Source organism: Hemiscyllium ocellatum, chromosome 16, assembly GCF_020745735.1.
Source record: "Hemiscyllium ocellatum isolate sHemOce1 chromosome 16, sHemOce1.pat.X.cur, whole genome shotgun sequence".
Classification (NCBI taxonomy): domain Eukaryota; kingdom Metazoa; phylum Chordata; class Chondrichthyes; order Orectolobiformes; family Hemiscylliidae; genus Hemiscyllium; species Hemiscyllium ocellatum.
In genome coordinates, this window is record NC_083416.1 from 79,245,100 (window position 1) to 79,272,154 (window position 27,055).

Consider the following 27,055-nt stretch of genomic DNA (forward strand, 5'->3'; position numbering starts at 1 on the left):
AGTGCTAACAGCATCTCTCTTCCTCACAGCATGTACACTGTCTCTCCCTTTCAAACAGCTATCATCTTGGCCTTTTGAAAGTCACTCATCTGCTCCCAATAGCTTTTCAGGCTACATATTCCAGGCGGATGCAACATAGTCAACTCTTTTCAAACTTGCTTTACTTCCCTACGTTTTGCAAAACTGAGAGATTCAGGACTGAGTAACTGAAAACAATCCGAGCACAGAATCCCACTGTAATTAAAGTCTAATTAGTTCAGTCTCATTAACTAAGTTGCGGGGTAGGCATGTTATAGATAATGACATACAAGGTGCTGGGAGGTGGTTGTTGCTAATAGCATTGGGAGAATTGATTTAAGGAGATCTGTCCTTTCACCGATATCACGGTCATATGTTAATTAGTGGGGTGGTGGCATCTATCAAAATACTCCACGGCATCAGAATGAATATTCAGATGAATGTGTAACACTCATGAGCCTTAATACAAACCTCTGCTTGGAACATTTATGTCCCCATATTGTCAAGCTGATAACCTCAATTAATATTGATGTGAGGGGAATGGTGTCCCTCGAGCAAAGATATGTGTGTGTGTGTGAAAATATCTCGCTGATTGCTCAGGGTTGTCCCGTGTCAGCTGTATAAGCAAATATATTATGTAAATTTGTATTTCGAGTGGAAATCATCTGGAACCATGTGTAAAGAGGCTTTTTTGTGAGAAGAAAGGATTCCGACAGCTAATACAGCGCCGGAGAAGGCTGAACAAACCCCGCAAACACGCATTTAATTAATGTCAAATGCGGTTCCATCAGAATTATTGGCTTTAAAACTGCAGCCTGCAAAACACAAATATAAATGATCTCGCTTATAGATTCTGTTTGCGTTCTGACCTTGAATTGTTCTTACCGCCAGCTCTCAGAAACATTAGTTCGTGCTGCATTTATCGGCTTCTGTTTAATTAACGTTTAACCCTTTAATGGCTCTGCTTAAAATCAATGGACCAAGACAAACAGCTCAACCTCTGTGACGCTCAGGATCCGTGTGTATCGGTGTGTATCTGACTCTGACTCTGTTTGCTTTAAGCATGTTAGATAGCTGTGCTGTTAACTTTTAACGCGATGGGGGGAATACAGAGAATGATGGTAGGGAGTGTCAGCACCCCCCAGTCGACTTTCTTCCAGAAATGATTTGGAGATGCCGGTATTTCTTCCAGAAATACACACATTCAACCAGTCTCAAAGCTTCGTGTTTTGTCTGCATTGACGAGCAAGTTCAAAACAAACAAGCCCTCTTGTGTTTTCCAGGTTAAACAACAAAACACTGAGTACCATAACCCGCCATTGCAGAGACATACAGGCAGCAGGTAGTAAAACTTTCCTCAACTCATTTCATACATTTTAGCTCCCCTCTCCATCCCCTCTGTCTCAGTTTGGTTTTTACTTCATGTTAATACCCTTATCATCGTTCCTTTGGTTTGAAGTTAATTTACGCATTAGATCTCTCTCATTCCCACTCTCATGCTGCGGTTTTCTTTTTACTTGTGTCCATTGACAGCTCATGGGACCTGGAGGAGACGGGAGGCCGATACGATGGGGAGATGGAATCAGGCAAAGTGCGGTCAGCGGGCACAGCACCAACCGGTGAATACTCTGGGGAGGGTGGGGTGACTGAAGGACTGAGCCTGGATAAAAACCCCAGCCGGGGTTTCTGCTGTTATCCACATTATTTACTTCTATAAACATCTTGACACCCCCTGACATGACTATTGGTTACAGCAATTGCCTTATTTGGGACCATTGGGTGGGGGGAGGACGGTGTTCGATGGGGTGGGGAGTGTGGGGGTGAAATCCAACAGACGTCGTCCCAAATACAGCTGCATTTATATTGCCACCATCATTTTTCGTATCATTTTATGACTTGTTTCAAATATCCCGCTCAGATCAGTGTGGGAGGGGCGAGTCAGTTAAATTACTGGCATTTCTGTAATAATGTTGACTTGTTTTCACAGTATCCTGGTCTTCACACGTTTGCCTATGGTTGCTTCCATATTTCGGAGCAGGATTTGTTCTAACGCCTTGATGTTAATGTCGATCAATGTCTTATACTCCGAGACCTGATGATTATTGATCATTTCAGGCTCAGATTACTGTGTCTCGACAAAGCCCCGTAACAGGCAGACGCGAACCAGAAAGCAGACCCGTGAGGTTTTAGAAATCATTTAATGTCCATGAGCTAAATTGTATGGGCCCGATCATTAAGTGTATTCACCCGAGAGATGTCACAGGTTTGCTTTTGCAGCTCAGTGTTTCCCGTCCTCATATAAAAGTCTCCACAATGGACGAGGCGAAATCTCTCCATTTCCCGCCACGTATTGTTGTGATTGAAAACTGTAGGCTGAGATTTAAAAATAATTGTGCTAATACCCTCAGCTATAATTCAGCAGACCAGAACAGCAAATCTACCCACCTCAACGGCCTTGTCTGTCTCCCTCAGATCCCGGGTCATTTTTGTGACAGCCTCTCTCTGTCCCCGTTTGTGTGTGGCGCGCTCTCTCTCTTAGTCCGTCTTTGTGTCTCTGTCTCACAGATCCCGTGTATGCATGCCTCCGTCTCACCCTCTCTCTGTCCCCGTGTGTGTAGTGCTCTCTCTCTCTCTCTCTCACAGTCCCACTTTGCGACTCTTAGTCCATTTTCTGCCTCCCAATAACAGTTCCTCTCTCCTTATGTCTCTATCTCTCCCTCTCTTTGTCTTGGTCTATACTTCAGTCAATGCCCTTTCGCTTTTTGCATCTATATCCGGCTGTGTGCTCTCTGTTTCTCTGCCTCTACTGTCCTCACTTTGCCAAAGTGCGTCTCTTTTATGTTTCTCTCTGTATAATTCAGTCACTCACGCTAACACAATCCAACAGGAATTAACAACTAATGCATTAGTCGCTTCTAAACCAGTTAAATCCGCATGACCACCCTGATTATGCTAATGTCAGCACTGTTCATTAAAATAACGAAATCATAAGTGGAACGAAATTAATGTGATAAGAATTTGAAATCCGCGCATGTATTTTCTTCAGGAGGAAGCCTGAAAGGGATAGGTTACCATTGGAGTGGAAGTTCTTTAAGGATAGTGACAATATGTTTCTAGGGCCCACAAGAACATGGGACATCAAATACCGTCCAGACTGCGGAATGACCAGTTACCATGAATGATTCCAATAATCTGCCCAGCAACTAAACTAAAACCAGAAATCTTCGCATTCCCGACGGGGTGCTAGATAGGCATTTGGAGACACCTTTACCTGTGAAGTTTCTCAAGGGATTCCTTTATCTATTTAACATTTTTGTCACCTAGGTGCTACCTCTACGTGACAGCATCCAACAACACAATTTCAAGTGTAGTTATTTTAATTAACAGGTTCTGATATGTTATCACAAACCCAAGTGAGACTTGAATGCAGACCTTCTTCTTCAGAGGTAGGGATACTACCATTGCACCATAAGAACCTCAGTTTCAAATGTACATTGGTAATAATTGGCTTTGCCTCACCACAACCTCACCTGACTGCTTCATCAGATTTTGACTGTCTTGAGCATATCAGGAGGAGCTGCGATTTCCTTCAGTCCAACTTTGGCAAAATTGACTCTGTGGATATGGGCCCTCCATAAACTGTGTCTTCTCAGCTCTGATTGAACTACCATCATTCCTATTGTCTGAGGCTGAACCAAACCCCTCTGTAACAATGATATCTTAGTTGATCCCATGTTTAGCTCTTGACCCATTGTTAAGATCTCTTTTACTACTGCTTCCTACCCATCCTAGTTGCTGCTAACATTATCCATTTCTACTTTGTTAAATGTAGACTTGTCCAAGACTCTTGTTGCTGGTCTCCAACTTTGTTATTTTCATAACCCTAAGCTCATCCTCAACTCCATAGGTTATTCCATATCAAGTCCTACTCACTCTTAACCCCATGTTTGCTGACCCTTCACCCCTTGTTTGTGTGCTGGTTTACCAATTCACAAGTGCATGTTTGAATATCCCATAACCGCACATCCTAAATTCTGTAACTGCCACCCCCCACAATCATCATTATGTTCATTCATTTCAACCTCAAACATCACTCAATTCCACCAGCTCAGCTGCTGCTGAAACCCTGAGTTAAGCTTTTGTTCTTTCTTGTCTTGACTATTCTAGTGCAATCCTGGCTGACCTTTCATGTCCAGCCCTCCATAACCTTGTGGCCCTCCTAGGATATGTTGCTCATATCATTATTTATAGGGAATCAATTTATCCATCACCTCTGCACTTGCTGAATGTCATTTACTCCAATGAAGCTGTTTCTCGATTGCAAATTCCACTTCTTGTTTCAAATCCCTCCATTATCTCACACATTTCTGTCTCTATAAGGTGCAAATCGCACATTTAAGACAACATTCTAGACACTAGAATCACCACCCCTGGCTATACCCGCATCCTATGGACACACTGGAGGTGGCAGCACTGTGGTATGCAGTTGGGTAGAAGTCTACCTCACCATTGCCTCTGAACCCCATGAGATCTCATCATACCAGCTCAAAGAAAAGGAAAGCCCGCTACCCCAGCTGATTATCACATACAACCCCCACTAACCCTTGGCCATTAGATTGTATTCATCCCTTTTTGTATTCATCACTTGAAGGAAGCTCTGAGGGTGGCAAGGACACTGATTACACTCTAATGGGGGACTATCTGCAGGAGTGTCTTGGTAGCACCACAAATGATTGAATTGACCAAGTCCTAAAGGACAAATTGACTACACTGGATCTGCCTTGTGGGAACTACGAGTAAAAAATGAGGTCTGCAGATGCTGGAGATCACAGCTGCAAATGTGTTGCTGGTCAAAGCACAGCAGGTTAGGCAGCATCTCAGGAATAGAGAATTCGACGTTTCGAGCATAAGCCCTTCATCAGGAATAAGAGAGAGAGCCAAGCAGGCTGAGATAAAAGGTAGGGAGGAGGGACTAGGGGGAGGGGCGATGGAGGTGGGATAGGTGGCTTCTGTGCAGAGGAGATGACCTGGGGGGTGCAGTGAGAGAGGGACTCACTGAAATCCTTGTAGAGGGAGGAAGAGAGCTTCTTCAAGGAAGGCATCCTTGCAAGAGGATTCGCAGTAGGTTAAAATCTTCGAGTAAAAAATGAGGTCTGCAGATGCTGGAGATCACAGCTGCAAATGTGTTGCTGGTCAAAGCACAGCAGGTTAGGCAGCATCTCAGGAATAGAGAATTCGACGTTTCGAGCATAAGCCCTTCATCAGGAATAAGAGAGAGAGCCAAGCAGGCTGAGATAAAAGGTAGGGAGGAGGGACTAGGGGGAGGGGCGATGGAGGTGGGATAGGTGGCTTCTGTGCAGAGGAGATGACCTGGGGGGTGCAGTGAGAGAGGGACTCACTGAAATCCTTGTAGAGGGAGGAAGACTACCTAAAGGGAAGAATCTACTTGACCTCATGTTCACCAATCTACCTGTCACATATGCATCCATCCATTGCACCATTGGTAGGGGTGGACACCACATAATCATTTTCTTCACATTGAGGGTATTTCCATCATGCTGTGTTGCACTGTGCTAAATGGGATTGACTTGAAGCATGTCTGGTAATCAAAATTGGGCATCCATGAACTACTATTTGCTATCATCAAAAGCAGAATATCTTTCAACTGCAATCTGTCACCTCATGGTCTGACATATCTCCCATTTTATTGTTGCCATCAGAGTGGGAGATCAACCCTGATTCAATGATGAGTGCAGGAGGACATGTCAGGAGCAGCACCAGAAGTATCTAAAAATCAGGCCTCAGTCTGGTGAAGCTACAACACAGTGTGCAATAGACAAGCCAAAACATAACACACTAGATGCAGCAGGTCTGCAGAGCTTACATTTGATAAGCAACAAAAACAGAAATTGCTGGAAAAGCTCAGCAGGTCTGGCAGCATCTGTGGAGAGAAATCAGAGTTTTGGGTCAAGTGACCCTTCCTCAGAATAGTACATTTGGTAAATTTTGCAGACCTGTCACATCGAGTTGTGAATTGTGTTGGACAATGAAACAACTAAAAGGAGCTGGATGCTACACAAATATCCCAATCTTCAGCAATGGAGGACCCCAGGCAGCACATCAGATGAGGCTGTAGCTTTTTTTAACAATGCACAATCACAAGTGCTCACTGGATAATCCAGTTCAGTTTCCATGGAAGTCCCCAACATCACTGCCATCAGTCTTCAATCAATTCTATTCATTCCATGCGATATCAAGATGTAGATGAAGACACTGGATACTGCAAAGACTATGAGTCCCGACAACCTTCTGGCAAATAGCACTGAAGACCTGTGCTCCAGAACTAGCCATGCACCTAGTCGAGCCTTTCCAGCAAAGCTACAGCACCACGTTTACCTGACAGTATGCAAAATAGCCCAAGTGTGGTCTGAGCAAGACAAATCCAATCCAGCTAAATATCACCATCTGTCCACTCTCAATCATCAGCAAAGTGGATAGAAGGGATCATTGCCAATGTTTTCCAGCAATATTTGCAAAGCAGCACCTAATTCATTGACAGCTTGTATTCCAGCAGGGCCACTCAGCTCCTGACCTCAATGCAGCCTTGGCTTAAACATAGACAAAAGAGCTGAGCTCCAGACGTGAATGAGAGTGACTGCACTGCTATGAAAGACACATTTCCTGAGAGTGGCTGTGAGGAGACTGAGCAAAACTGGTGTCAATGCGTATCAGATAAAACCGTCCTTTGGTTGGAGTCATACTTTCTTTGTATTCACTCATCAGATATGGGTGTTGCTGGCTGGCGAGCGTTTATTGCCCATCCCTCGTGCTGTTGAGAATGTGGTGTTGACCTGCCTTCCTGAGCTGCTATAGTCTACGTGCTGTAGGTTGCTGTTAGTTTTAGCTTCAGGCTTCATTGTCACATGTACTCATGTACAGGAGTACGGGGCACAGCAAGCAAAATACAATGTTGCCATTCCCAGCATCATCTAAGGTACAAAGGTACCTAGGTACAAAATCTTAGGTACAAAAATAGCAAAATAAAGAAATAAATTAAAAGTTCAATGATGCAGTTCTTCACTATAAAGTCGCAAAATAAAGAGCCAGAAGTTAAACATTATAATTTTGTATTAAGCCATGAGCCTGCAGACAGTCCACACAGGGCTTTCCCTCCTAGGTCTCACGCCCCTCCACATGAAGCACACTTTCACTCACTTTGCTTCTGACTACTATCTGGGCTCATGTTGGCTCTCCAATGTTGCCATGTTCTGTTGTCACCGCTGCCCCACAACTGAGCTCTCTCAAGAAGGTAAGTAAATAAATGCACTAAAAGGCTAAAAAAGAGAAAAAATAAATGAGAAAACAAGAAAGAAAAACTGGAAGTAATGGATGAGACCCATGCTCAAGCTGCTGCCTACTCTGCCGCTCTCTTGTTTTGTTATGCTTACATTGAGGGGGAGTTCCACGATTTTGATGCAGCCACAGTGAAGGAACTATGAAATATTTCCATCTCAAGATGTTGAGTGGCTTGGAAGGGAACTTGCAGGAAGTGGTGTATCTGCTGCCCTTGTCTTTATGATGGAAGTGGTCATTGGCTTGGAGAAGCTGTCTAAGGATTTTTGGTGAATTGCTGCAGTGCATCTGTAACTGGTACAAACTGATGCTGATGAGCTTCAATGATGGATGCTTATGGATGTGATACCAATCAACCGGGCTGCTTTGTCCTGCATGATGTCAAAATTCTTGAGTGTTGTTAGAGCTGCACTCTTCCAGGCTGGTGGGGAGTGTTCCAAGCCTCTGACCTGCTATTGTAGACACATAATTTATATGTAGAGACCAACTGAATCCAGTTATGCATGTTCATAGACCTTGAAGGCAGTGGGACAGGTAGATCATGTTGTTCCGAAGGCACATGGGATACTTGCCTTTATTACTTGAGACACTGAATGCAATAGCAGGGAGATTATGATGTAGCTGTGTAAAACTTTAATTAGGCCACAACTGAAATAGTATGTGAAGGATGTGATTGCATTATAGAAGAACAGAATCTCTACAGTGAAGAAACAGGCCCAGGGCCCAACAAATCCACAGTGACCATCTGAAGAGTAACCCAACCAGGCCCATTCCCCTACCCTATTATCTTATACTTACCCCTGACTAATGCACCTAACCTACATGTCTCAGAACAGTATGGGCAATTTAGCATGGCCAGTTCACCTAACCTGCACATCTTTGGATTGTGGGAGGAAACCGAAGCACCCAGAGGAAACCCACATAGACATGGGGAGTATGTGCAAATGCCACACAGACAGTTGCGCAAGGCTGGAATTGAATCCAGGTCTCTGGTGCTGTGAGGCAGCAGTGCTAACCACTGAACCACTGTGCTGCTCTGTTTCAACTATAGAGACAAGATAGGCTGGGGTTGTTTTCTTTAGTGCACTGAAGATGGAGGGGAGACCTGACAGAGGTGTATAATATTACAGGGGCATATATAATAATATAAGATAGATAAGAAGCAACCTTTAGTAGATGGGCCAGTGACCAGATTTAAGGAAATGGGCAGGAAGTTTAAAGGGGATTTCAGAAAAAACATTCCTCACCTAGAAGATAGTGGCATTCTGAAACTCACTGCCTGAAAAGGTGTAGAGGCAGGAACCCTCACAATATTTAAGAAATATTTAGATAAACACATGAACTGTCACAGCATGCAAATATACAGCCAGGTGCTGCAAAATGTGATTACAGAACATAGGTGCTTCATGACCAGCATGGAAACAAAGGGAGGAAGGGCCTCTTTTGCTGATATAAAATTCTATGGAACTTCATGGCCATTTCTTCCCCATTGCCGGGTCAAAATTTCCAAACTCCCTTGCTAATAGCATTGCATGTTTCCCTACACCTGATGGACAGTGTGGGCTCAGGAAGGTCGCTCACCAATGCAATCTCAAAGGCAACTAGGGATGGGTAATAAATGTTGGTCTGGCCAGTGATACCCACAACCCATGAAGAAATAAGAAAATCCCCCAGCTCTGCAATATATATCCTCCTTTAATTATGATTTAAGCAGCCACATTCAAAAGCTGCACTGATAAAGTCATTCTTTCAGCTTTCTGGGCCACATGCCCTTTAATATTTTACCTAAAACTCTTCTCTTTTAATAAGTGCCTTAAAATCCACAGTTTTTGACCAAGAATTTGATCAATGTGCTTAGTGCCCATATGTAGCTCCCTGTTAAATTTTGCTTTATACTCCTGTGCTGCGATTCTTCACAATCCCCAAATGACTGCATGCGCACATAGCTCACAGGGAACATTGCTCCTGTGATTTACCTTGGGCCATTCAATAAAGCACGATATGCATATATGCAGTTATTGTTGGAGAGTTGATTGTCCTTCCACTTTTGATTTGTGCATGAACACACAGATTTCCCTCACCCTGAGTAAGGGAACTAACAAGAGGGAAAAATTGTCATAGAGTTATAGAGTTGTACAGCACCAAAACAGATCTTTTGGTCCAAACAGTCCATGCTGAACATAATCCCAAACTAAACTCATCCCAACTGCCTGCTTCTGGCCCTGAATAGGCTCTGAACTCTGATATCCCCTCTTTATATCCCTGCTCACTTACACCTCTTACTGCCTCTTTAAGATACCCCTCAAAACTCTTTAAATAAGTTCTTAAATTCCTGACCAACGAACCTCTCCTTTTGGAAAGTTTGAATATTTGTATGATTATCTTGCAGAGAAGCACCTAGGAACTTTTACTGCATGAAAGACAGTGAATAAATAATCTTATGGATTTTGATAATATCTCTTCGCTAGAATAAATAATACCAGGTTCTTCAATTTTTTATTATAGCTGAGATATATCATTTTTGCATTGCCTTCAGGGTGAGCATATTTTCACTGCAGTACAGTGATCAGCCTCACATATTGTATTCCAAATGGAACTGTATTAGTGCTTTTTACTGACTGCTTATTAAGCCAAGGACTTTTCATTTTTTGTCTATGGCCATACACATCCCAAGATCTTAGTCCTTACTAATTCTGCACACTGTGTTTTTGTTTCCAGGAGCACAATCCACCAGTATTGTGATTCCTCCTGCATTGAATACTGTACCCTAGAGGCATTTAGTTGATGCAGCCACTGTTCATCTTTCTGTGTTATTGCCGTTTCTTCGTGCTTGTCCATGACACATCCCATTTTCCACTCATCACCTACCTTCACAACACATCCAGACCCCTTTTGTGTTTGGTTTGTCTCGACTGTGTAATCTCTCTCTGCTGTTTATCTATTAACTGCAATTTGATTTTTGTACCATTTCCAAATAATAGTAACTTCATCCCTGATTCTTGCGATACCACTGACCCACTGGTGTCAGGTCAAATCAGCTTCCTTTATAAATACTCACTATTTCCTTTGCTTCAATCAATTTTAAGTCTATTTCAGAAGTAAACTGATGAAAACATTACCCTATTCATTTAAAATGGGTCAGTAGTGTAGTCATATTAATGTAAAGAATATTTTCATTCCTGTTAATTGTTCCTTTATTATCATATTCCCACCACTTCAATTGTTCTTGATTATTATGGACAGTTGCATGTAGAAACTGGAAAGGCCACAACCCTTACCTACTTACATTAATGGTGGTCTCACAGCGACAGGCTGTGATGTCTTAGACATGCTGCTAATTTCAGACATAAATTGCTGTGCTTCTCACTAGGACAAAAGCAAGATTTTGCGGATGCTGGGTGTCTGAAAGAAAACCAGAAAATTCTGGATATTCTCAGCAGGTCACACCACATCTGTGGAGAGCATTGACCTGAAATGTTAACTCTGTTACCCTTTCCACCAATGTTGCAAGGTCTGCTAACAATTTCCAGGCGAGTCTGTTCGCTGACCAGCCCACATCTCATTAAGGTGCACTGGATATAATGGCAAGCACAATACAGCAGCATTAATAAGAACAGCAAGCTTCAGATGATTTCCAGCTTTTTTATATAAGTAAATAACAACTTGTTAAGGTGCACTGCATGTGATAAAATAGCTTTTTATTGAGACAGACTTCACTTCCCTTAGGCTATGGCAGCTTTGATGAGTGAGAAACATTATAGAGTTTGCAACCAGCTGTGCTTAAACAACAGTCAATGCATTTCATTTACTTTACATTTAAAAAAAGACAGCTCATTATTTTACAGTGCATTGTGGGGAGATTATGGCAGTAATCTAACAATTGCAATTGTATTTACACCAGCGACAAAATCTATTTCATACATTTCCTTTAGCAAGCAGCACAAAAAAAAAGTTTTGTTAAGACTGGAATAGCACATCGGCATTCCGAAAACTGGACAAAAAGTTAAGGCAGGTGCAAACCTCACATAGTGAATGACACAGAAGTACAGTTACATTGATATGCTAGCCCATCAGGTAAGAAGTCATGGTGGTGTGCATATGTAATGAAATTAAATGCCTGATATGAAGGGTCCAGTTTGGAGAAATGCAATTGTATCTTTAGGGTACTGATTGGCTTGTCATGCTCTGCTGTAAGTGCCTTTGTGTTCAGTCTGTGGGATAGATTATCCTGACAGGAAAACAAGCTTCCACATTAATATCATCCAATGTCGGCAGTAGGTAAATTGTATTTGCATGCACTAACCTGGACAAAGCTGTGAAAATTGTAGTTCTGTGTATTGCAATTTCAATATAGAAGGAGGAATAGACCATTTGGCCCTTCAAGTCTGCTCTACTATTAAGTAAGTCATGGCTGATCTAATTGTGGTCTCAATTCCACTTTCTTGGCTGCTTCCCATAACCCTCAATTACCCTTGTTTGTCAAAGATTGAGCTAACATTATTTATATCTTGCTCCCCCATTTTTACTCACTTGGTTGTACGGAACTTAATTATTGCTGGGGAGAGAGACAAATCTTGAAGTTTGTGAGAAGATTTGTAGCTCGGGTGCTCGTTGCTATGGTTGTGTTCGCCGAGCTGGGAATTTGTGTTGCAGACGTTTCATCCCCTGTCTAGGTGACATCCTCAGTGCTTGGGAGCCTCCTGTGAAGCGCTTCTGTGTTGTTTCCTCCAGCATTCATAGTGGTTTGTCTCTGCTGCTTTCGGTTGTCAGTTCCAGCTGTCTGCTGCAGTGGCCGGTATATTGGGTCCAGGTCAATGTGACTGCTATATACCGGCCACTGCAGCAGACAGCTGGAACTGACAACCGGAAGTGGCAGAGGCAAACCACTATAAATGCCGGAAGAAACAATACAGAAGCGCTTCACAGGAGGCTCCCAAGCACTGAGGGTGTCACCTAGGCAGGGATGAAATGTCTGCAACACAAATTCCCAGCTCGGCGAACACAACCACAACAGAGAGACAAATTGTCAAATTTAGAATTAAAAACCTATCCTACATCCACTGCTGCATCCATGGCATCTATAGGTACATCTTTCATAGATCAGGACAGATGCAGGAATGCTAAATTTCAAGCTATCACAACAATTTATACAATAGGGGAAAAGGGTGCTGATTGTTTGGCAAGTCACCTCGGCCAATCAGTCAGCACTCTTTCCCCCCGTAGTATAAATTGTTGTGACAGTTTGATATTTAGCATTCTTGCATTTGTCCTCATGAGTGCAGATGTAAAGCTTTAGTAAAATGATTGTTTTTTCAGCAATTTCAATTTTGGGTCTTTGTTCATTCTAACCATAGGGCCAGACAAGAATTATGAAGTGAAAGAAGCTATTCAGCCCATCCAGCTGAATAAACTGGCTGATCATTCTAATCTCACTTCCCAGTACTGGATCTGTAGCCTCGTAGGTTGTCGCGCTTCTGGTTCTGATCCCTATTGAATCAGTTGAAGGTTTACACTTCAAATACCAAACTGGGCACTGTTTCCCCCCACCAACACAACCTTCACTCCCGGCACCTTCCACTGCAACCGCAAGAAATGCACCTCCCACCAACCCAACCTCCACTCCCGGCACTTTCCCCTGCAACTACAAGAAATGCACCCCCCACCAACCCAACCTCCACTCCCGGCACCTTCCCCTGCAACCGCAAGAAATGCAAAGCTTGCGCCCACACCTCCTCCCTTACTTCTCTCCAAGGCCCCAAGGGATCCTTCCATATCTGCCAGAAATTCACCATCACCTCCACACACATCATCTATTGCATCTGCTGCACCCTATGTGGCCTCCTCTATATTGGGGAGACAGGCCGCCTACTTGAGGAACGTTTCAGAGAACACCTCTGGGACACCTGGACCAACCAACCCAACCACACCGTGGCTCAACACTTCAACTCCCCCTCCCACTCCACCGAGGACACGCAGGTCCTTGGATTCCTCCATCGCCAGACCATAACAACATGACGGTTGGAGGAAGAGCGCCTCATCTTCCGCCTAGGAACCCTCCAACCACAAGGGATGAACTCAGATTTCTCCAGTTTCCTCATTTCTCCTCCCCCCACCTTGTCTCAGTCAAATCCCTTGAACTCAGCACCACCTTCCTAACCTGCAATCTTCTTCCTGACCCCTCCGCCCCCACCCCACTCCGGCCTATCACCCTCACCTTGACCACCTTCCACCTATCGCATCTCCAACACCCGTCCCCCAAGTCCCTCCTCCCTACCTTTTATCTTAGCCTGCTTGACACACCCTCCTCATTCCTGAAGAAGGGCTTATGCCCAAAACGTAGAATTTCCTGTTCCTTGGATGCTGCCTGACCTGCTGCGCTTTTCCAGCAACGCATTTTCAGCGCTGTACTCTATCAAGAACAACAATGTCCTCCTTTGAAATGTGGTGATCAGAACAGTATGTAAAACTCCATCAGTAGTCTAACCAGTGTCTTTAGTGTCTATAGTTCCATCATTCCATAGGAACAAAACAAGGCCTTTCAGCTCCTTAACCTGTTCCACCATTCAATGAGATCATGGCTGACCAGTAGCCGAATTCAATATACCTGCCTTTATCCTTTGAGAAAGGATACCATTGAGAAAGTGAGGACTGTAGATGCTGGAGATCGGAGTCGAGAATGTGGTGCTGGAAAAGCACAGCAGGTCAGGCAGCATCCGACGAGCTGATGAAGGGCTAATGCCCAAAACATCAATTCTCCTGCTCCTCTGATGCTGCCTGACCTGCTGTGCTTTTCCAGCACCACACTCTTGGCTCCTTACCACCTTTGCTTAATGAAAATGTATCTATCTCAAATTGAAAATTAACAACCTATTCTACAACCAATGCTGTTAGTGGAAGGGGACCCTTTACTTGTATGTAATATCTTGCCCAATGAAGGAAAGCATCACATATGATCTGTTTATCACTTTACCTACCTGCCCTGATATGTCCAGGGATCTGTCGAGATGCACTAATGGTCTCTCACTTCATTTTACTTTCTCAATACCTTACCGTTTACTGTGTAGTCTCTTGCTTTGTTCTTTCCCTAAATGCATAGTCTCACGCTTCTCCAGTTTGAATTCCATTTGTCACTTTTCTGCCCACTCAACCAAACCAGTGATATTTTCCTACAGTCAACAACCAACCTCTTCACTATCATCTGTATCATCTGCAAATTTCTCAATCATGCCTCCCACATTTAAATCTAAATCATTAACACATACCACAAACAGCAAGGGACCTGACACTGAACCCTGTGGAACATCACTGGAAGCAGCTTTCATTTGTGATGTATTTTCTCGGATCAATTTAACTTAACTTGTCTCGCAAATTCATATCAGAAATATTACCTATTACAGTCAAGCATAATAATTTATTCTGATTTGTCAATGATGCACAGCAATGTTCAAATTCACCTATTTAGACCATCTGAATATTTGAATTCAATAAACCAACAGTATGAAGTGCTTCTGCGAATAAATTATACCTTTAAACTTACTCATTAGTGTCAAGGTTTTGCTTTAGTTGCCTCAGCTTCTCACATCTCCCTCTATCCAGAGACAACTCTGTTGTCAACAGTGTAGTCCCAAAGGAAAAGGATGGTTAAATAACTGCCACAATAGCGGCTCACTATAATATATGTGTCTTTAATACTTCCAGAGAGCATTACTGAAGAGTAAGAAAAACATGATACAGATGGAGAAGGAATTATTAAGTGCACTGATCAAAGGCTAGGCTGAAAAGAGGGTACTTAAGAAAGCTTAAAGAATGTGAAAGGGTGAAAGGAAAGGGGGTGGAAGGAAGGAATTCCAAACAATGAGTGTTAGATTGTTGAAATCGAGTCTCTCTAGGTGAAGGGATGGAGTTAGATCAGGAGGTTGGTATGACGGTGGGGGTGTGAGTGATGTGTCAAAAGAGATTACAGAAGACAAGGAAGAGCTAATTTAGAATTCAGTTTTAATTAATTTCAGTTCACAGGATGTGGATGTCGCTGGCTAGGCCAGCATTATTGCCCGTCTCTAGTTGCCCTTGAGAAGGTAGTGGTGAGCTGCCTTCTTGAACTGCTACAATCCATGTACTGTAGGAACACCCACAATGTTGTTAAGGGAAGGAGTTCCAGGATTTTGAACAGCTAAAGTGAAGGAGTGCCATTATATGTCCAAAACAGGATAGTGAGTGTGTTGAAGGGGAACCTGAAGGAGATGGTGTTCCCATGGATGTGCTACCCTTGTCCTTCCAGATGATAATGATCATGCGTTTGGCAAGTGCTGTCTAAGGAGCCTTGGTGAATTTCTGTAGTTAGTATACAGTGCAACAGGATCCCGAGCCTCTGGTTTTCACTTCATATCCACATTATTATGTAGCAAGTCCAGTTCAATTTCTAGTCAATGGCAACACCCAGGAGGTTGATAGTGGAGGATTCAGAAATGGTAATGTCATTAAATGTCAAGGGATGAGTCCATAAACGGACAGAAAAATCAAAGTTCTAAATCTGTGGCACTGGGATCCCAGAACATGGAGTCTAATTACATTTTCATTGTGAGTTTTATGTCATCTAACACTTATTGATACAGTGATCAGAGTATTGAGTACTGGAGTTGGGAGGTCATGTTGTGGCTGTACAGGACCTTGGTTAGGCCAGTGTTGGAATATTGCTTGCAATTCTGGTCTCCTTCCTATCAGAAAAATGTGGTGAAACTTGAAAGGGTTCAGAAAGGATTTACAAGTATGTTGCCAGGTACAATTACAGCATTTGAAAGGTATCTGGATGGGTGTATGAATAGGAAGGGCTTGAAGGGATATGGGGTAGGTGCTGGTAGGTGGGACTAGATCATGTTGGGATATCTGGTTGGCATGGACAAATTGGATGAATGGTCTGATTCTGTGCTGTACATCTCTATAACTCTATTCTGAGTGTAACCTTAGTAATGTAACATTGCTGCTTTTCACTCCAATGTTTGAAATTAACTGCTTCGAGAGAAAGAAGGAAAGAAAAACAAATTACTTTAGAACACAAATTTCATGAATTTAGAATATTCCAGTTTACTTTACAGTTGTTGATGTACTTTAAATAACTTGGGTTTGAAATATAGGAAATACAGCCAGCAACTGCACACAACAGGATTCCACAGACAGCAACATCCTAGTGAGAAGATCAGAGAATAAGCACAGAAGAAGGCAGCTGGCCCCTCATGCCTGCATTGGTTAACCAGGATTTGGAGATGCCGGTGTTGGACTGGGGTGAACACAGTTAAAAATCACACAACACCAGGTTATAGTCCAACAGGTTTAATTGGAAGCACACTAGCTTTCGGAGCGACGCTCCTTCATCAGGTGATAATGGAGGGCTCGATCGTAACACAGAATTTATAGCAAAAATTTGCAGTGTGATGTAACTGAAATTATACATTGAAAAATTGATTGTCTGTTAAGCCTTTCATCTGTTAGAATACAGTGATAGTTTGACGTCTTTCATGTGTAAATCACAAAATCCTTTTTTTAAAGTTGCTTTCTCAGGTTAGCTGCTAACAATGGTGATAGCTAGACAATATGTTGATGGTGTTAGCCTCCTGTGTTCTCTGTCTATGACCTGATGTTTAGATTGATTCTAATCTAAAAAGTGAGATAACAGTGTTTTACATAAATTCCTGCAGTTTTTGAGCTCAGAGTTCTACATGAATATATGCAGTTTTTGAGCAGAGTGCAATGTAACTCTGCAATATAAATCCACCACACAAAATATATGTGTGCATGTGGGTCTTTGTCTGTATGTGTCTGTCTGTCTGTGGTGGGGGTTGTGAGTGTGTGTGTGTGTGTGGTGGGTGCAAAGTGTCTTAAGTCTGTGAGGGGGTGTATGTGTGAGCTTGGGAGTGTGTGTGTCTATAAGGGTGTGTGTGGGTGTCTATGTGCGCGTCTGTGTGTACCTGTGTCCGTGTGTACGTGAGAGTGTATGTGTGTAGGAATATCTGTGTGTGTGTGTAGTGCAATGTGATCACCTGTAATGTGACATGAACCCAAGATCCCGGTTGGGGCCCTCCTTATGGGTACCCTATTGGGGAAACCGAGCAAAGGCTATGACAACGGCTGAATGGGCACCGCACAACAATCAACAGACAGAACGGTTCGCTCCCAGTGGTCCAGGATATTCAGCCTCGGACTTTCAGGTGACCATCTTCCAAGGTGGACATCGGGACAGGCAGCAGAGGAGAGTGGCCGAGCAGAGGCAGATAGCTAAGTTCGGTACCCATAGGGAGGGCCTCAACCGGGACCTTGGGTTCATGTCACATTACAGATGATCACCATTGCACTATACACACACACACAGATATTCCCACACACACACACTCTCACATACGCACAGACACAGGTACACACAGACATGCACACAGACACCCACACACACCCTTATAGACACACACACTCCCACGCTCACACATGCACCCACTCACAGACTTAAGACACTCTGCACCCACCACACACACACACACACACTTTCTCACACTCACAACCCCCACCCCAGACAGACAGACACATACAGACAGACAAAGACCCACATGCACGCATATATTTTGTGTGGTGGATTTGTATTGCAGAGTTACATTGCACTCTGCTCAAAAACTGCATATATTCATGTAGAATTCTGACCTCAAAAACTGCAGGAATTTATGTAAAACACTGTTATCTCACTTTTTAGATTAGAATCAATCTAAACATCAGGTCATAGACACAGGGCTGAAAATGTGTTGCTGGTTAAAGCACAGCAGGTTAGGCAGCATCCAAGGAACAGGAAATTCGACGTTTCGGGCCAGAGCCCTTCTAACACCTTCAACATATTGTCTAGCTATCACCATTGTTAACAGTTAACCCGAGAATGCAACTTTTAAAAAAGGGTTTTGTGATTTACACATGAAAGAAGTCAAACTATCACTGTATTCTAACAGATGAAAGGCTTAACAGACAATCAAATTTTCAATGTATGATTTCAGTTACATCACACTACAAATTTTTGCTATAAATTCTGTGTTACGATCGAGCCCTCCACAATGGGCGGCATGGTGGCACAGTGGGCGGCACGGTGGCACAGTGGTTAGCACTGCTGCCTCACAGCGCCTGAGACCCAGGTTCAATTCCCGACTCAGGCGACTGACTGTGTGGAGTTTGCACGTTCTCCCCGTGTCTGCGTGGGTTTCCTCCGGGTGCTCCGGTTTCCTCCCACAGTCCAAAAGATGTGCGGGTCAGGTGAATTGGCCATGCTAAATTGCCCGTAGTGTTAGGTAAGGGGTAAATGTAGGGGTATGGGTGGGTTGCGCTTCGGCGGGTCGGTGTGGACTTGTTGGGCCGAAGGGCCTGTTTCCACACTGTAAGTCTAATCTAATCACCTGATGAAAAAGCGTCGCTCCGAAAGCTAGTGTGCTTCCAATTAAACCTGTTGGACTATAACCTGGTGTTGCGTGATTTTTAACTTGGTTAACCAGGGAATTGTTTTAGGATGGAGGAGAAAGTGAGGTCTGCAGATGCTGGAGATCAGAGCTGAAAATGTGTTGCTGGAAAAGCGCAGCAGGTCAGGCAGCATCCAAGGAACAGGAAATTCGACATTTCGGGCATAAGCCCTTCATCAGGAATGAATGAATCCTGATGAAGGGCTTATGCCCGAAACGTCGAATTTCCCGTTCCTTGGATGCTGCCTGACTTGCTGCGCTTTTCCAGCAACACATTTTCAGCTCAATTGTTTTAGGATGTTGACTGAGAGACAGGTAACTGTTCCACAACACAGTGATTGAGCGTGCCTGTCTCCTCCAATTAATGGCTTGGAAATGACTACGTTCTACTGGACAGACACGGTCACAGTTTAATGGCACAGCTGAAAGGTGAATGAGGTATCCGATGGTGCAGCACTCCCTCTGTAACATAGCATGTGTTGAACTACTTAGAACATATGAGACTTGAATTAGGCATCAGCATCATGCCAAGAAACTCAAGCACCTTTACTGCTTTAGGAAGCTTCTGACGATCAGACGGCAGAACAAAATGCAAGACCCTGAGGTGCTCACTCAAATCAGTAGATCAAACATCCACACTGAGCCAGTCATAACTGAGTCAGGCTGGTCATATCTCTGGATTTCCTAAAACGTATATGCCCAAGTGAATCTTCTTTGGAGAGTTCAAGTCTGAGGACAGCTTCCATAGTATGTGAAAGGAACAAGTATGAAGACACTTTGAGGGCTTTAGTTAGGAGTTTTCAAATTCAGTTTAAATTTGAGAAGCAACTCACCCAGGATTGCTGCACCTGACACAACCAAGTAAAAAAAGTATGTGGTCTCCTTTGGAAACAAGTACACATCAGAAATGGAGAGCTCCTGTGGCATCCTGGTAGTGTTCCAACTTTTGGGTCAGAAGGTCTGGGTTCAAGCCCATCTTGCCCTACACATGTGTCCTAACATAGCCAAACAGGTTGACTAAAAATATATACATCAAAAACAGAAAGAACACAGGGCAAGTTGCCTTTGTTCACTAATGATTTAATACTGAGTGGTAAGGTCCTGCGGAGTGTTGCTGAACAAAAAGCCCTTGGAGTCCAGGTTCATAGTTCCCTGAAAGTGGAGTCACAGGAAGATAGGATAGTGAAGAATGCATGTCTTGTTATTTTTCAGAGCATTGAGTATAGGATTTGAGAGGTCACGTTGCACCTGTACAGATATTGCTGAGTCCACTTTTGAAATACTGCATGCAATTCTGTTCTGCTTTCGCAAGGATGTTGTGAAACTTGAAAGGGTTCATTAGATTAGATTACTTACAGTGTGGAAACAGGCCCTTCGGCCCAACAAGTCCACACCGACCCGCCGAAGCGCGACCCACCTATACCCCTACATTTACCCCTTACCTACGGGCAATTTAGCATGGCCAATTCACCTGACCAGCACATCTTTGGACTGTGGGAGGAAACCAGGGCACCCGGAGGAAACCCATGTAGACACAGGGAGAATGTGCAAACTCCACACAGTCAATCACCTGAGGCGGGAATTGAACCCGGGTCTCTGGCGTTGTGAGGCAGCAGTGCCACTGTGCCGCCCACGGTTCAGAAAAGATTTAGAAGGATATTGCCAGGGTTGGAGGGTTTGAGCGAAAGGGAGAGGCTGAATAGAGTGGGGCTATTTTCCCTGGAACTTTGGAGGTTGGGAGGTGACCTTATAAAGGTGTGTAAAATCATGGGAGGCATGGATAGGGTAAATAGATTTTTTTCCCCAGGGTGGGGGAGGGCATACATTTAGGGTGAGATGGGAAAGACATAAAGGGGACCTAAGGGGCAACTTTTTCATGCAGAGACTGGTGCTTGTATGGAATGAGCTGTCAGAGGAAGTGGTGCAGGCTGGTACAATTACAAATTTAAAATGCATCTGGATGGGTATATGAATAGGATGGGATATGGATATAGTGGGATATGGGCCAAATGCTGGCAAATGGGACTACATTACTTTAGGATATCTGGGTGCCTTGGACAAGTTGGACTGAAGGATCTGTTGCTGTGCTGCTGTATAATCTCTATGACTCTACTGGACAGGCATATGAACGTAGGTGGGATTGGCTTCAGATTAGTATGACAGGACGGCGCAACATCGAGGGCCAAAGGGCCTGTACGTGGTGTAATATTCTATGTTCTATGATTGTTATTTACTTATTATGAAAATAAAATTAAGATGCATTTAATCCTCAAAATTCAGTTTGTCAGTGTTCAAGGATCGGTAAGTGAGGTTATGTGACTGTATAAAATGGTTCTCTTAAAGATATTGTATGAATACAGAAAATAACGTGCTCTTCCCTCGTCTCTGAAACTACCAATTATCCAAATCTTAAGTGAAAGCTAAAACCCAGAATTACATACAGAAGATGTAATTGGTAAGAGAGTATTTAAATGTGTCAATGTTGCTCGGTGAGTGCTACTTCTCAGTGAATATGTAGGTGTGGAATTGGACAGGATGGGTGGGTGGAAGAAGTGGGTGGGGTGGTAGTGCGAGAGGTGGGTGAGGTGTTGGGGTGGTTGCTGTTTGATGCAGTTGTCAAATTGAGACTAAGGTTAGGTAGAAGAAAGATGGAACTGAGGATTCAGGAGGGGAGAGTTTGAATAGGTGTCAGGGGTTAGTCATGTGGCCAGGCAGTGGGAATGGGGAAAGTTGAGGAATTAACATGGTCAGTCAATTGCATAGTTGTCCATGAGCTAGAATAGTACTTCTCCGGGTAACTATCACATTAAGTAAAGTGGAGTTTTCCAAAATCTCAAACTGAGAATCAAATCTTTTGGACAGGTCTCAGGGAGCAGAGGAGTTGTGTGTTGTAAGTTCAAACTTCCTGGACAATTTCCATGGAGTCAGTCCTTCCACAGGATCCTCACACAGTCATATGTACTGCATCTGTTAATCAAAGACTGGACAAACTAGGCCATTATTTTTTGAATAAAATCTGTTTAAGTTACACATTCATGAAATGGAGATGTGCATATGTCTGTTCAAGTTAGGTGCCTGCAGGGCAGGGCACTCTTGACTTGGAGTCTTCAGCTAAATCTGTTGACTGATACCAGCACCTTCGAGTAAAAAATGAGGTCTGCAGATGCTGGAGATCACTGTTGCTGGTCAAAGCACAGCAGGCCAGGCAGCATCTCAGGAATAGAGAATTCGATGTTTCGAGCATAAGCCCTTCATCAGGAATAAGAGAGAGAGCCAAGCAGGCTAAGATAAAAGGTAGGGAGGAGGGACTAGGGGGAGGGGCGATCGAGGTGGGATAGGTGGAAGGAGGTCAAGGTGAGGGTGATAGGCCGGAGTGGGGTGGGGGCGGAGAGGTCAGGAAGAGGATTGCAGGTTAGGAGGGCGGTGCTGAGTTGAGGGAACCGACTGAGACAAGGTTGTTGCTGGTCAAAGCACAGCAGGCCAGGCAGCATCTCAGGAATAGAGAATTCGTCGAATTCTCTATTCCTGAGATGCTGCCTGGCCTGCTGTGCTTTGACCAGCAACACATTTTCAGCTGATACCAGCATCTGCAGACATTTTCAGCTGTGATCTCCAGCATCTGCAGACCTCATTTTTTACTCGAAGATTGAATTCCCTATTCCTGAGATGCTGCCTGGCCTGCTGTGCTTTGACCAGCAACACATTTTCAGCTGTGACTGATACTGCAGCATTGCATTGAGTCGGGGTTTGGGGTATGGTATCACAAATGAAAATTTGAATCCAAAACTTAAACTCAATGTAAAAGATCCCATGGTAGAGTCTGAAGGACATCAGAGCATTATCCTGTCCAACATTCACCTCTGAATTAACATCACTAAATTGAGATAGCTATTGAGATACCAAATTGATGTCGATGAGAGTTTGCAGTGTGGAAATTGATTGTTGCAGCTTCTACACGATTACAGAAGCTTTTGAAGTGTAGTCTCAATTAAGTGCTCTTGAACATTCTGAGGTGAAGAATGATGCAAGATAAATGCAAGTTCCTCCTTCACAGCTTTGTGACAGATTGCACTCTACTGTCCATATATGTGCGTGATGGTTTGTATTGATGTTGAAGATTCAATAGTCTGCTTGAAGATGATCATGGAATTTTCCTAGTATCTGCTTCAATATTCTTCACTTTGTCAAATTGTCCTAAAATAGCAGCTCCATTTGACATCCAGAAGTAGCTGATGACGTTGGATGCTACAAAGGTTACAGGCCCTGATAACATTCCAGCAATAGTACTGAAGATTTGTGCTCCAAAACTTGCCATACACCTAGGCGAGCTGTATGCCTACAACACGGGCATTTACTTGACAATATGGGAACACCACCACCTTCAGGTTCCCCTCCAAGCCACCTTGACCTGGAAATATATTGCCCTTCCTTCACTGTTGCTGGATGAAAATCCTGGAATTCCCTCCCTAATGGAATTATGGATCAACCCACAGCAAGTGGATTGCAGTGGTTGAAGAAGGCAGCTCACCACCACCTTCTCAAGGGCAACTCGGGATGGGCAATAAATACTGGCTGAGCCAGTGAGACCCACATCCCACAGATAAATAAAAAAAGAATTGCTTAGGTATGTCCAATTTACAAAAGTCAGGATAAATCCAATCTAATTACTGCTCCATAAATCTTATCCTCAATAAAGTGATGGAAGGTGTCATTGACAGTGTGGGCAAACAACATTTACTTAACTATGACCTGGTCACAATTTTTCTGTTTGGGATTTAGCATTCAAAACTAGCTTTTGACCTTACTAACATGGATAAAAAGCTGAATTCCAGAGGTGAGATGAGAGTGATTTCCCTTGATATGAAGGCTGCGTTTGACTGACTGTGACAGTAAGGAGCCCTAGCAAAACCAGACCCATTGAAAATCAGGGGAGAAATCTTCACTGGTTGGAGTCATACCTGGTACATAGGAAGATGGTTGTGGTTGTTGAAGATCAATCACCTCAACCACAGAACATCTCAGTGGGGGTTCCTCAGGGTAGTGTCCTCGGCCCAAACATCCTCAGCTGTTTCATTAATGACCTTCCCTCTATCACAATGTCAGACGTGAGGATGTTTGTTTGCCAATGATTTCACAATGATCAGCACCCTTCACTACTCCTCAGATTCAGGAGTATGAGGACATCAACATCATACCTGGACAACATTCAGGTTTGGGCTGATGGGTGGCCAGAAATGTTTGCACACAAAAATGTCAGGCATATGACCATCTACAACAAGAGACACTTTAACTATCACCCCTTGATATTACCATCACTGAATTCCTGATACCCAACATGCTGGATGTTACTGTTGACCAGAACCTGGACTGGACTAGCCATATAAACACAGGAGTCAGGACTTCAATAGCATGTAACTCCCCTCCTGACTCCCCAAAGCCTTTCCACTATCTATAAGGCACAAGCCAGGAGTGTGATGGAATACTCCCCAGTTGCCTGGATGACTGCATCACCGACAACACTCAAGAAGCTTAATGTTATCCATGTTAAAGTGCTTGATTGGCACCACATCCAGCACCTAAAAAATCTGATCCTTCCATCACCACAGCAGTGCCCATCTACAAGATGCACTGCCAAAATTCACCAAGACTCTTTCAACAGCACCTTCCACACCCCTGACCCCTAAACTGCAGACAAGGATAACCGATGCATGGGAATACCAGCATCTGCAATCATAGAATCCCTACAGTGTGGAAACAGACCCTTCAGCCCAACAGGTCCACACCGACCCTCCGAAGAGTAACTCACCAAGACCCATTCCCCTACATTTAACCCCTGACCAATGCACGTAATCTATACATCCCCGAACACTATGGGCAATTTAGCATGGCCAATTCACCTAACCTGCACATCTCTGGACTATGGGAGGAAACCAGAACACCCGGAGGAAACTCACGCAGACACAGGGGGAATGTGCAAACTCCACATAAACAGTCGCCCGAGGGTGGAATCAAACCCCAGTCCCTGGTGCTGTGAGGCAGCAGTGCGATCCACCGAGCCACTGTAATATTATCTCCAACCCTTCAGTGCCACTGGGTTAAAATCTTTGAACTTGCTTTTTGTAACAGCATATGGACTTCAGTAATTCAACACAGCAGCTCAATACCACCCTCTCCTGGACAGTTAGGATGGGAAATAAACACAGACCGATGACACAAAGATAGGTGGAGGGACAGATAGTTTTTAGGAAGCGGGGAGGCTTCAGGAGACTTTGGACAGGCTAGGAGAGTGGGCAATGCAGTGTCAGGTGGTATACAATGTAGGAAAGTGTGGGGTTACACCCTTTGGCAGGAAAATAGAGGTGTAGACTAATGTGTGAAAATGCTTTGGAAATCTGAAGCACAAAATGATTTAGGAGTCCTAGTTCAGGATTCTCTTAAAGTTAGCTTGCAGGTTCAGTTGACAGTTAGGAAGGTCAGTGAGTAAAAAATGAGGTCTGCAGATGCTGGAGATCACAGCTGAAAATGTGTTGCTGGTCAAAGCACAGCAGGCCAGGCAGCATCTATTCTTGAGATGCTGCCTGGCCTGCTGTGCTTTGACCAGCAATACATTTTCAGTTAGGAAGGTCAAATACAATATTGGCATTCATTTCAAAAGGGATAGAATACAAGAGCAGAGATGTACTGCTGAGGCTATATGAGGCTCTGGTGAGACTGCATTTGGAATACTGTGAGCAGTTTGGGGTCCTGTATCTAAGGAAGGGTGTGTTGGCATTGGAGGGGGTCCGGAGAAGGTTTACAAGAATGATCCCGGGGATGAAGGGCTTATCTTTATTCACCAGCATAAGAGTGCAGGGGTAGAGAGGAAGTGTTGTTGTTGAATCTTCCTGAAACTTTATAAGATGTTAGTTAGGCCACAGTTAGATTACTGCAAACAGTGCCACTCCCTGCATTATACGAAGGATTGTGATCGTGCTGGAGAGGGTACAGTAAAGGATTCTATGGGTGTTGCCATGGATGGATGGATGAGGATGGTTTGCTCTGGGACACAGAGGCTACCAGGGAGATCTCATTAAGTTCTGCAAAACTGCAAGAGAGCTGATAGAAGGTAGCAATTTCACTATCCAGTGATATCCAGTGGTATCCAGTGATATCCAGTGGGTGGGCATTGGTTAGGGGAATTGGCAGGAAGGTCATTGGGGATTTCTGGAAGAATTGTTTTTCACTCGGAAGGCGTTGCGGGTTTGAAATTGACAGCCTGGAGGGTGAAGCAGGGACCCCTATCACATTTAAAAGAGTTAGCATTTATTGACAATGCCACTGCTATTCTCCTGTGCACAGAAGTGGATAGAGTCGCACAGTACAGAAAAGGCCCTTTGGTCCATTCAGTCTGCACAAACAAAAAAAAATGACTAAATCGACCTGAGTCCCACTTTCCAGGACTTGGCCCAAAGCTTTGAATGTTATGATATTTCAAATGGCTCATACAAGTGCTTTTTAAAGGCTGTGATGTTTTCTGCCTCACTACTCTCCCAGTGCAGTCCAGTCATAGAGTCATAGAGATGTACAGCATGGAAACAGACCCTTCGGTCCAACCCATCCATGCCAACCAGATATCCTAACCCAATCTAGTCCCATCTGTTAGCACCAGTCCATATCCCTCCAAACCCTTCCTATTCATATACCCATACAAAAGCCTTTTAAATGTTGCAATTGTACCAGCCCTCCACCACATCCTCTGGCAGCTCATTCCATACATGTAACACCAACTGCGTGAAAAAGTTGCCCCTTAGGTCTCTTTTATATCTTTCCCCTCTCACCCTAAACCTATATCCTCTAGTTCTGGACTCCCCCACCCCAGGTAAAATACTTTGTCTATTTGTCCTATCCATGCCCCTCATAATTTTGCAAACCTCTATAAGGTCACCCCTCAGCCTCCGACACTCCAGGGAAAACAGCCCCAGCCTGTTCAGCCTCTCCCTATAGCTCAAATCCTCCAACCCTGGCAACATCCTTGTAAATCTTTTCTGAACCCTTTCAAGTTTCACAACATCTTTTCGATAGGAAGGAGACCAGAATTGCACGCAATATTCCAACAGTGGCCGAACCAATGTCCTGCATAGCCACAAGATGACCTCCCAACTTCTGTACTCAATACTCTGACCAATAAAGGAAAGCATACCAAACGCCTTCTTCACTATCCTATCTAC

General features: G+C 43.9%; 1 protein-coding gene across 1 annotated transcript in view; it reads left to right on the forward strand.

Moving 5' to 3' along the window:
• Positions 1-27,055, forward strand: part of LOC132823099 (protocadherin-10-like) — a 43,591-nt gene that overhangs the window by 4,376 nt on the left and 12,160 nt on the right. The window contains exons 2-3 of the mRNA XM_060836637.1: positions 1,302-1,360; positions 1,552-1,637. Of these exons, the coding sequence (XP_060692620.1) occupies positions 1,302-1,360; positions 1,552-1,637 (145 nt within the window). The remainder of the gene's footprint in view (positions 1-1,301; positions 1,361-1,551; positions 1,638-27,055) is intronic.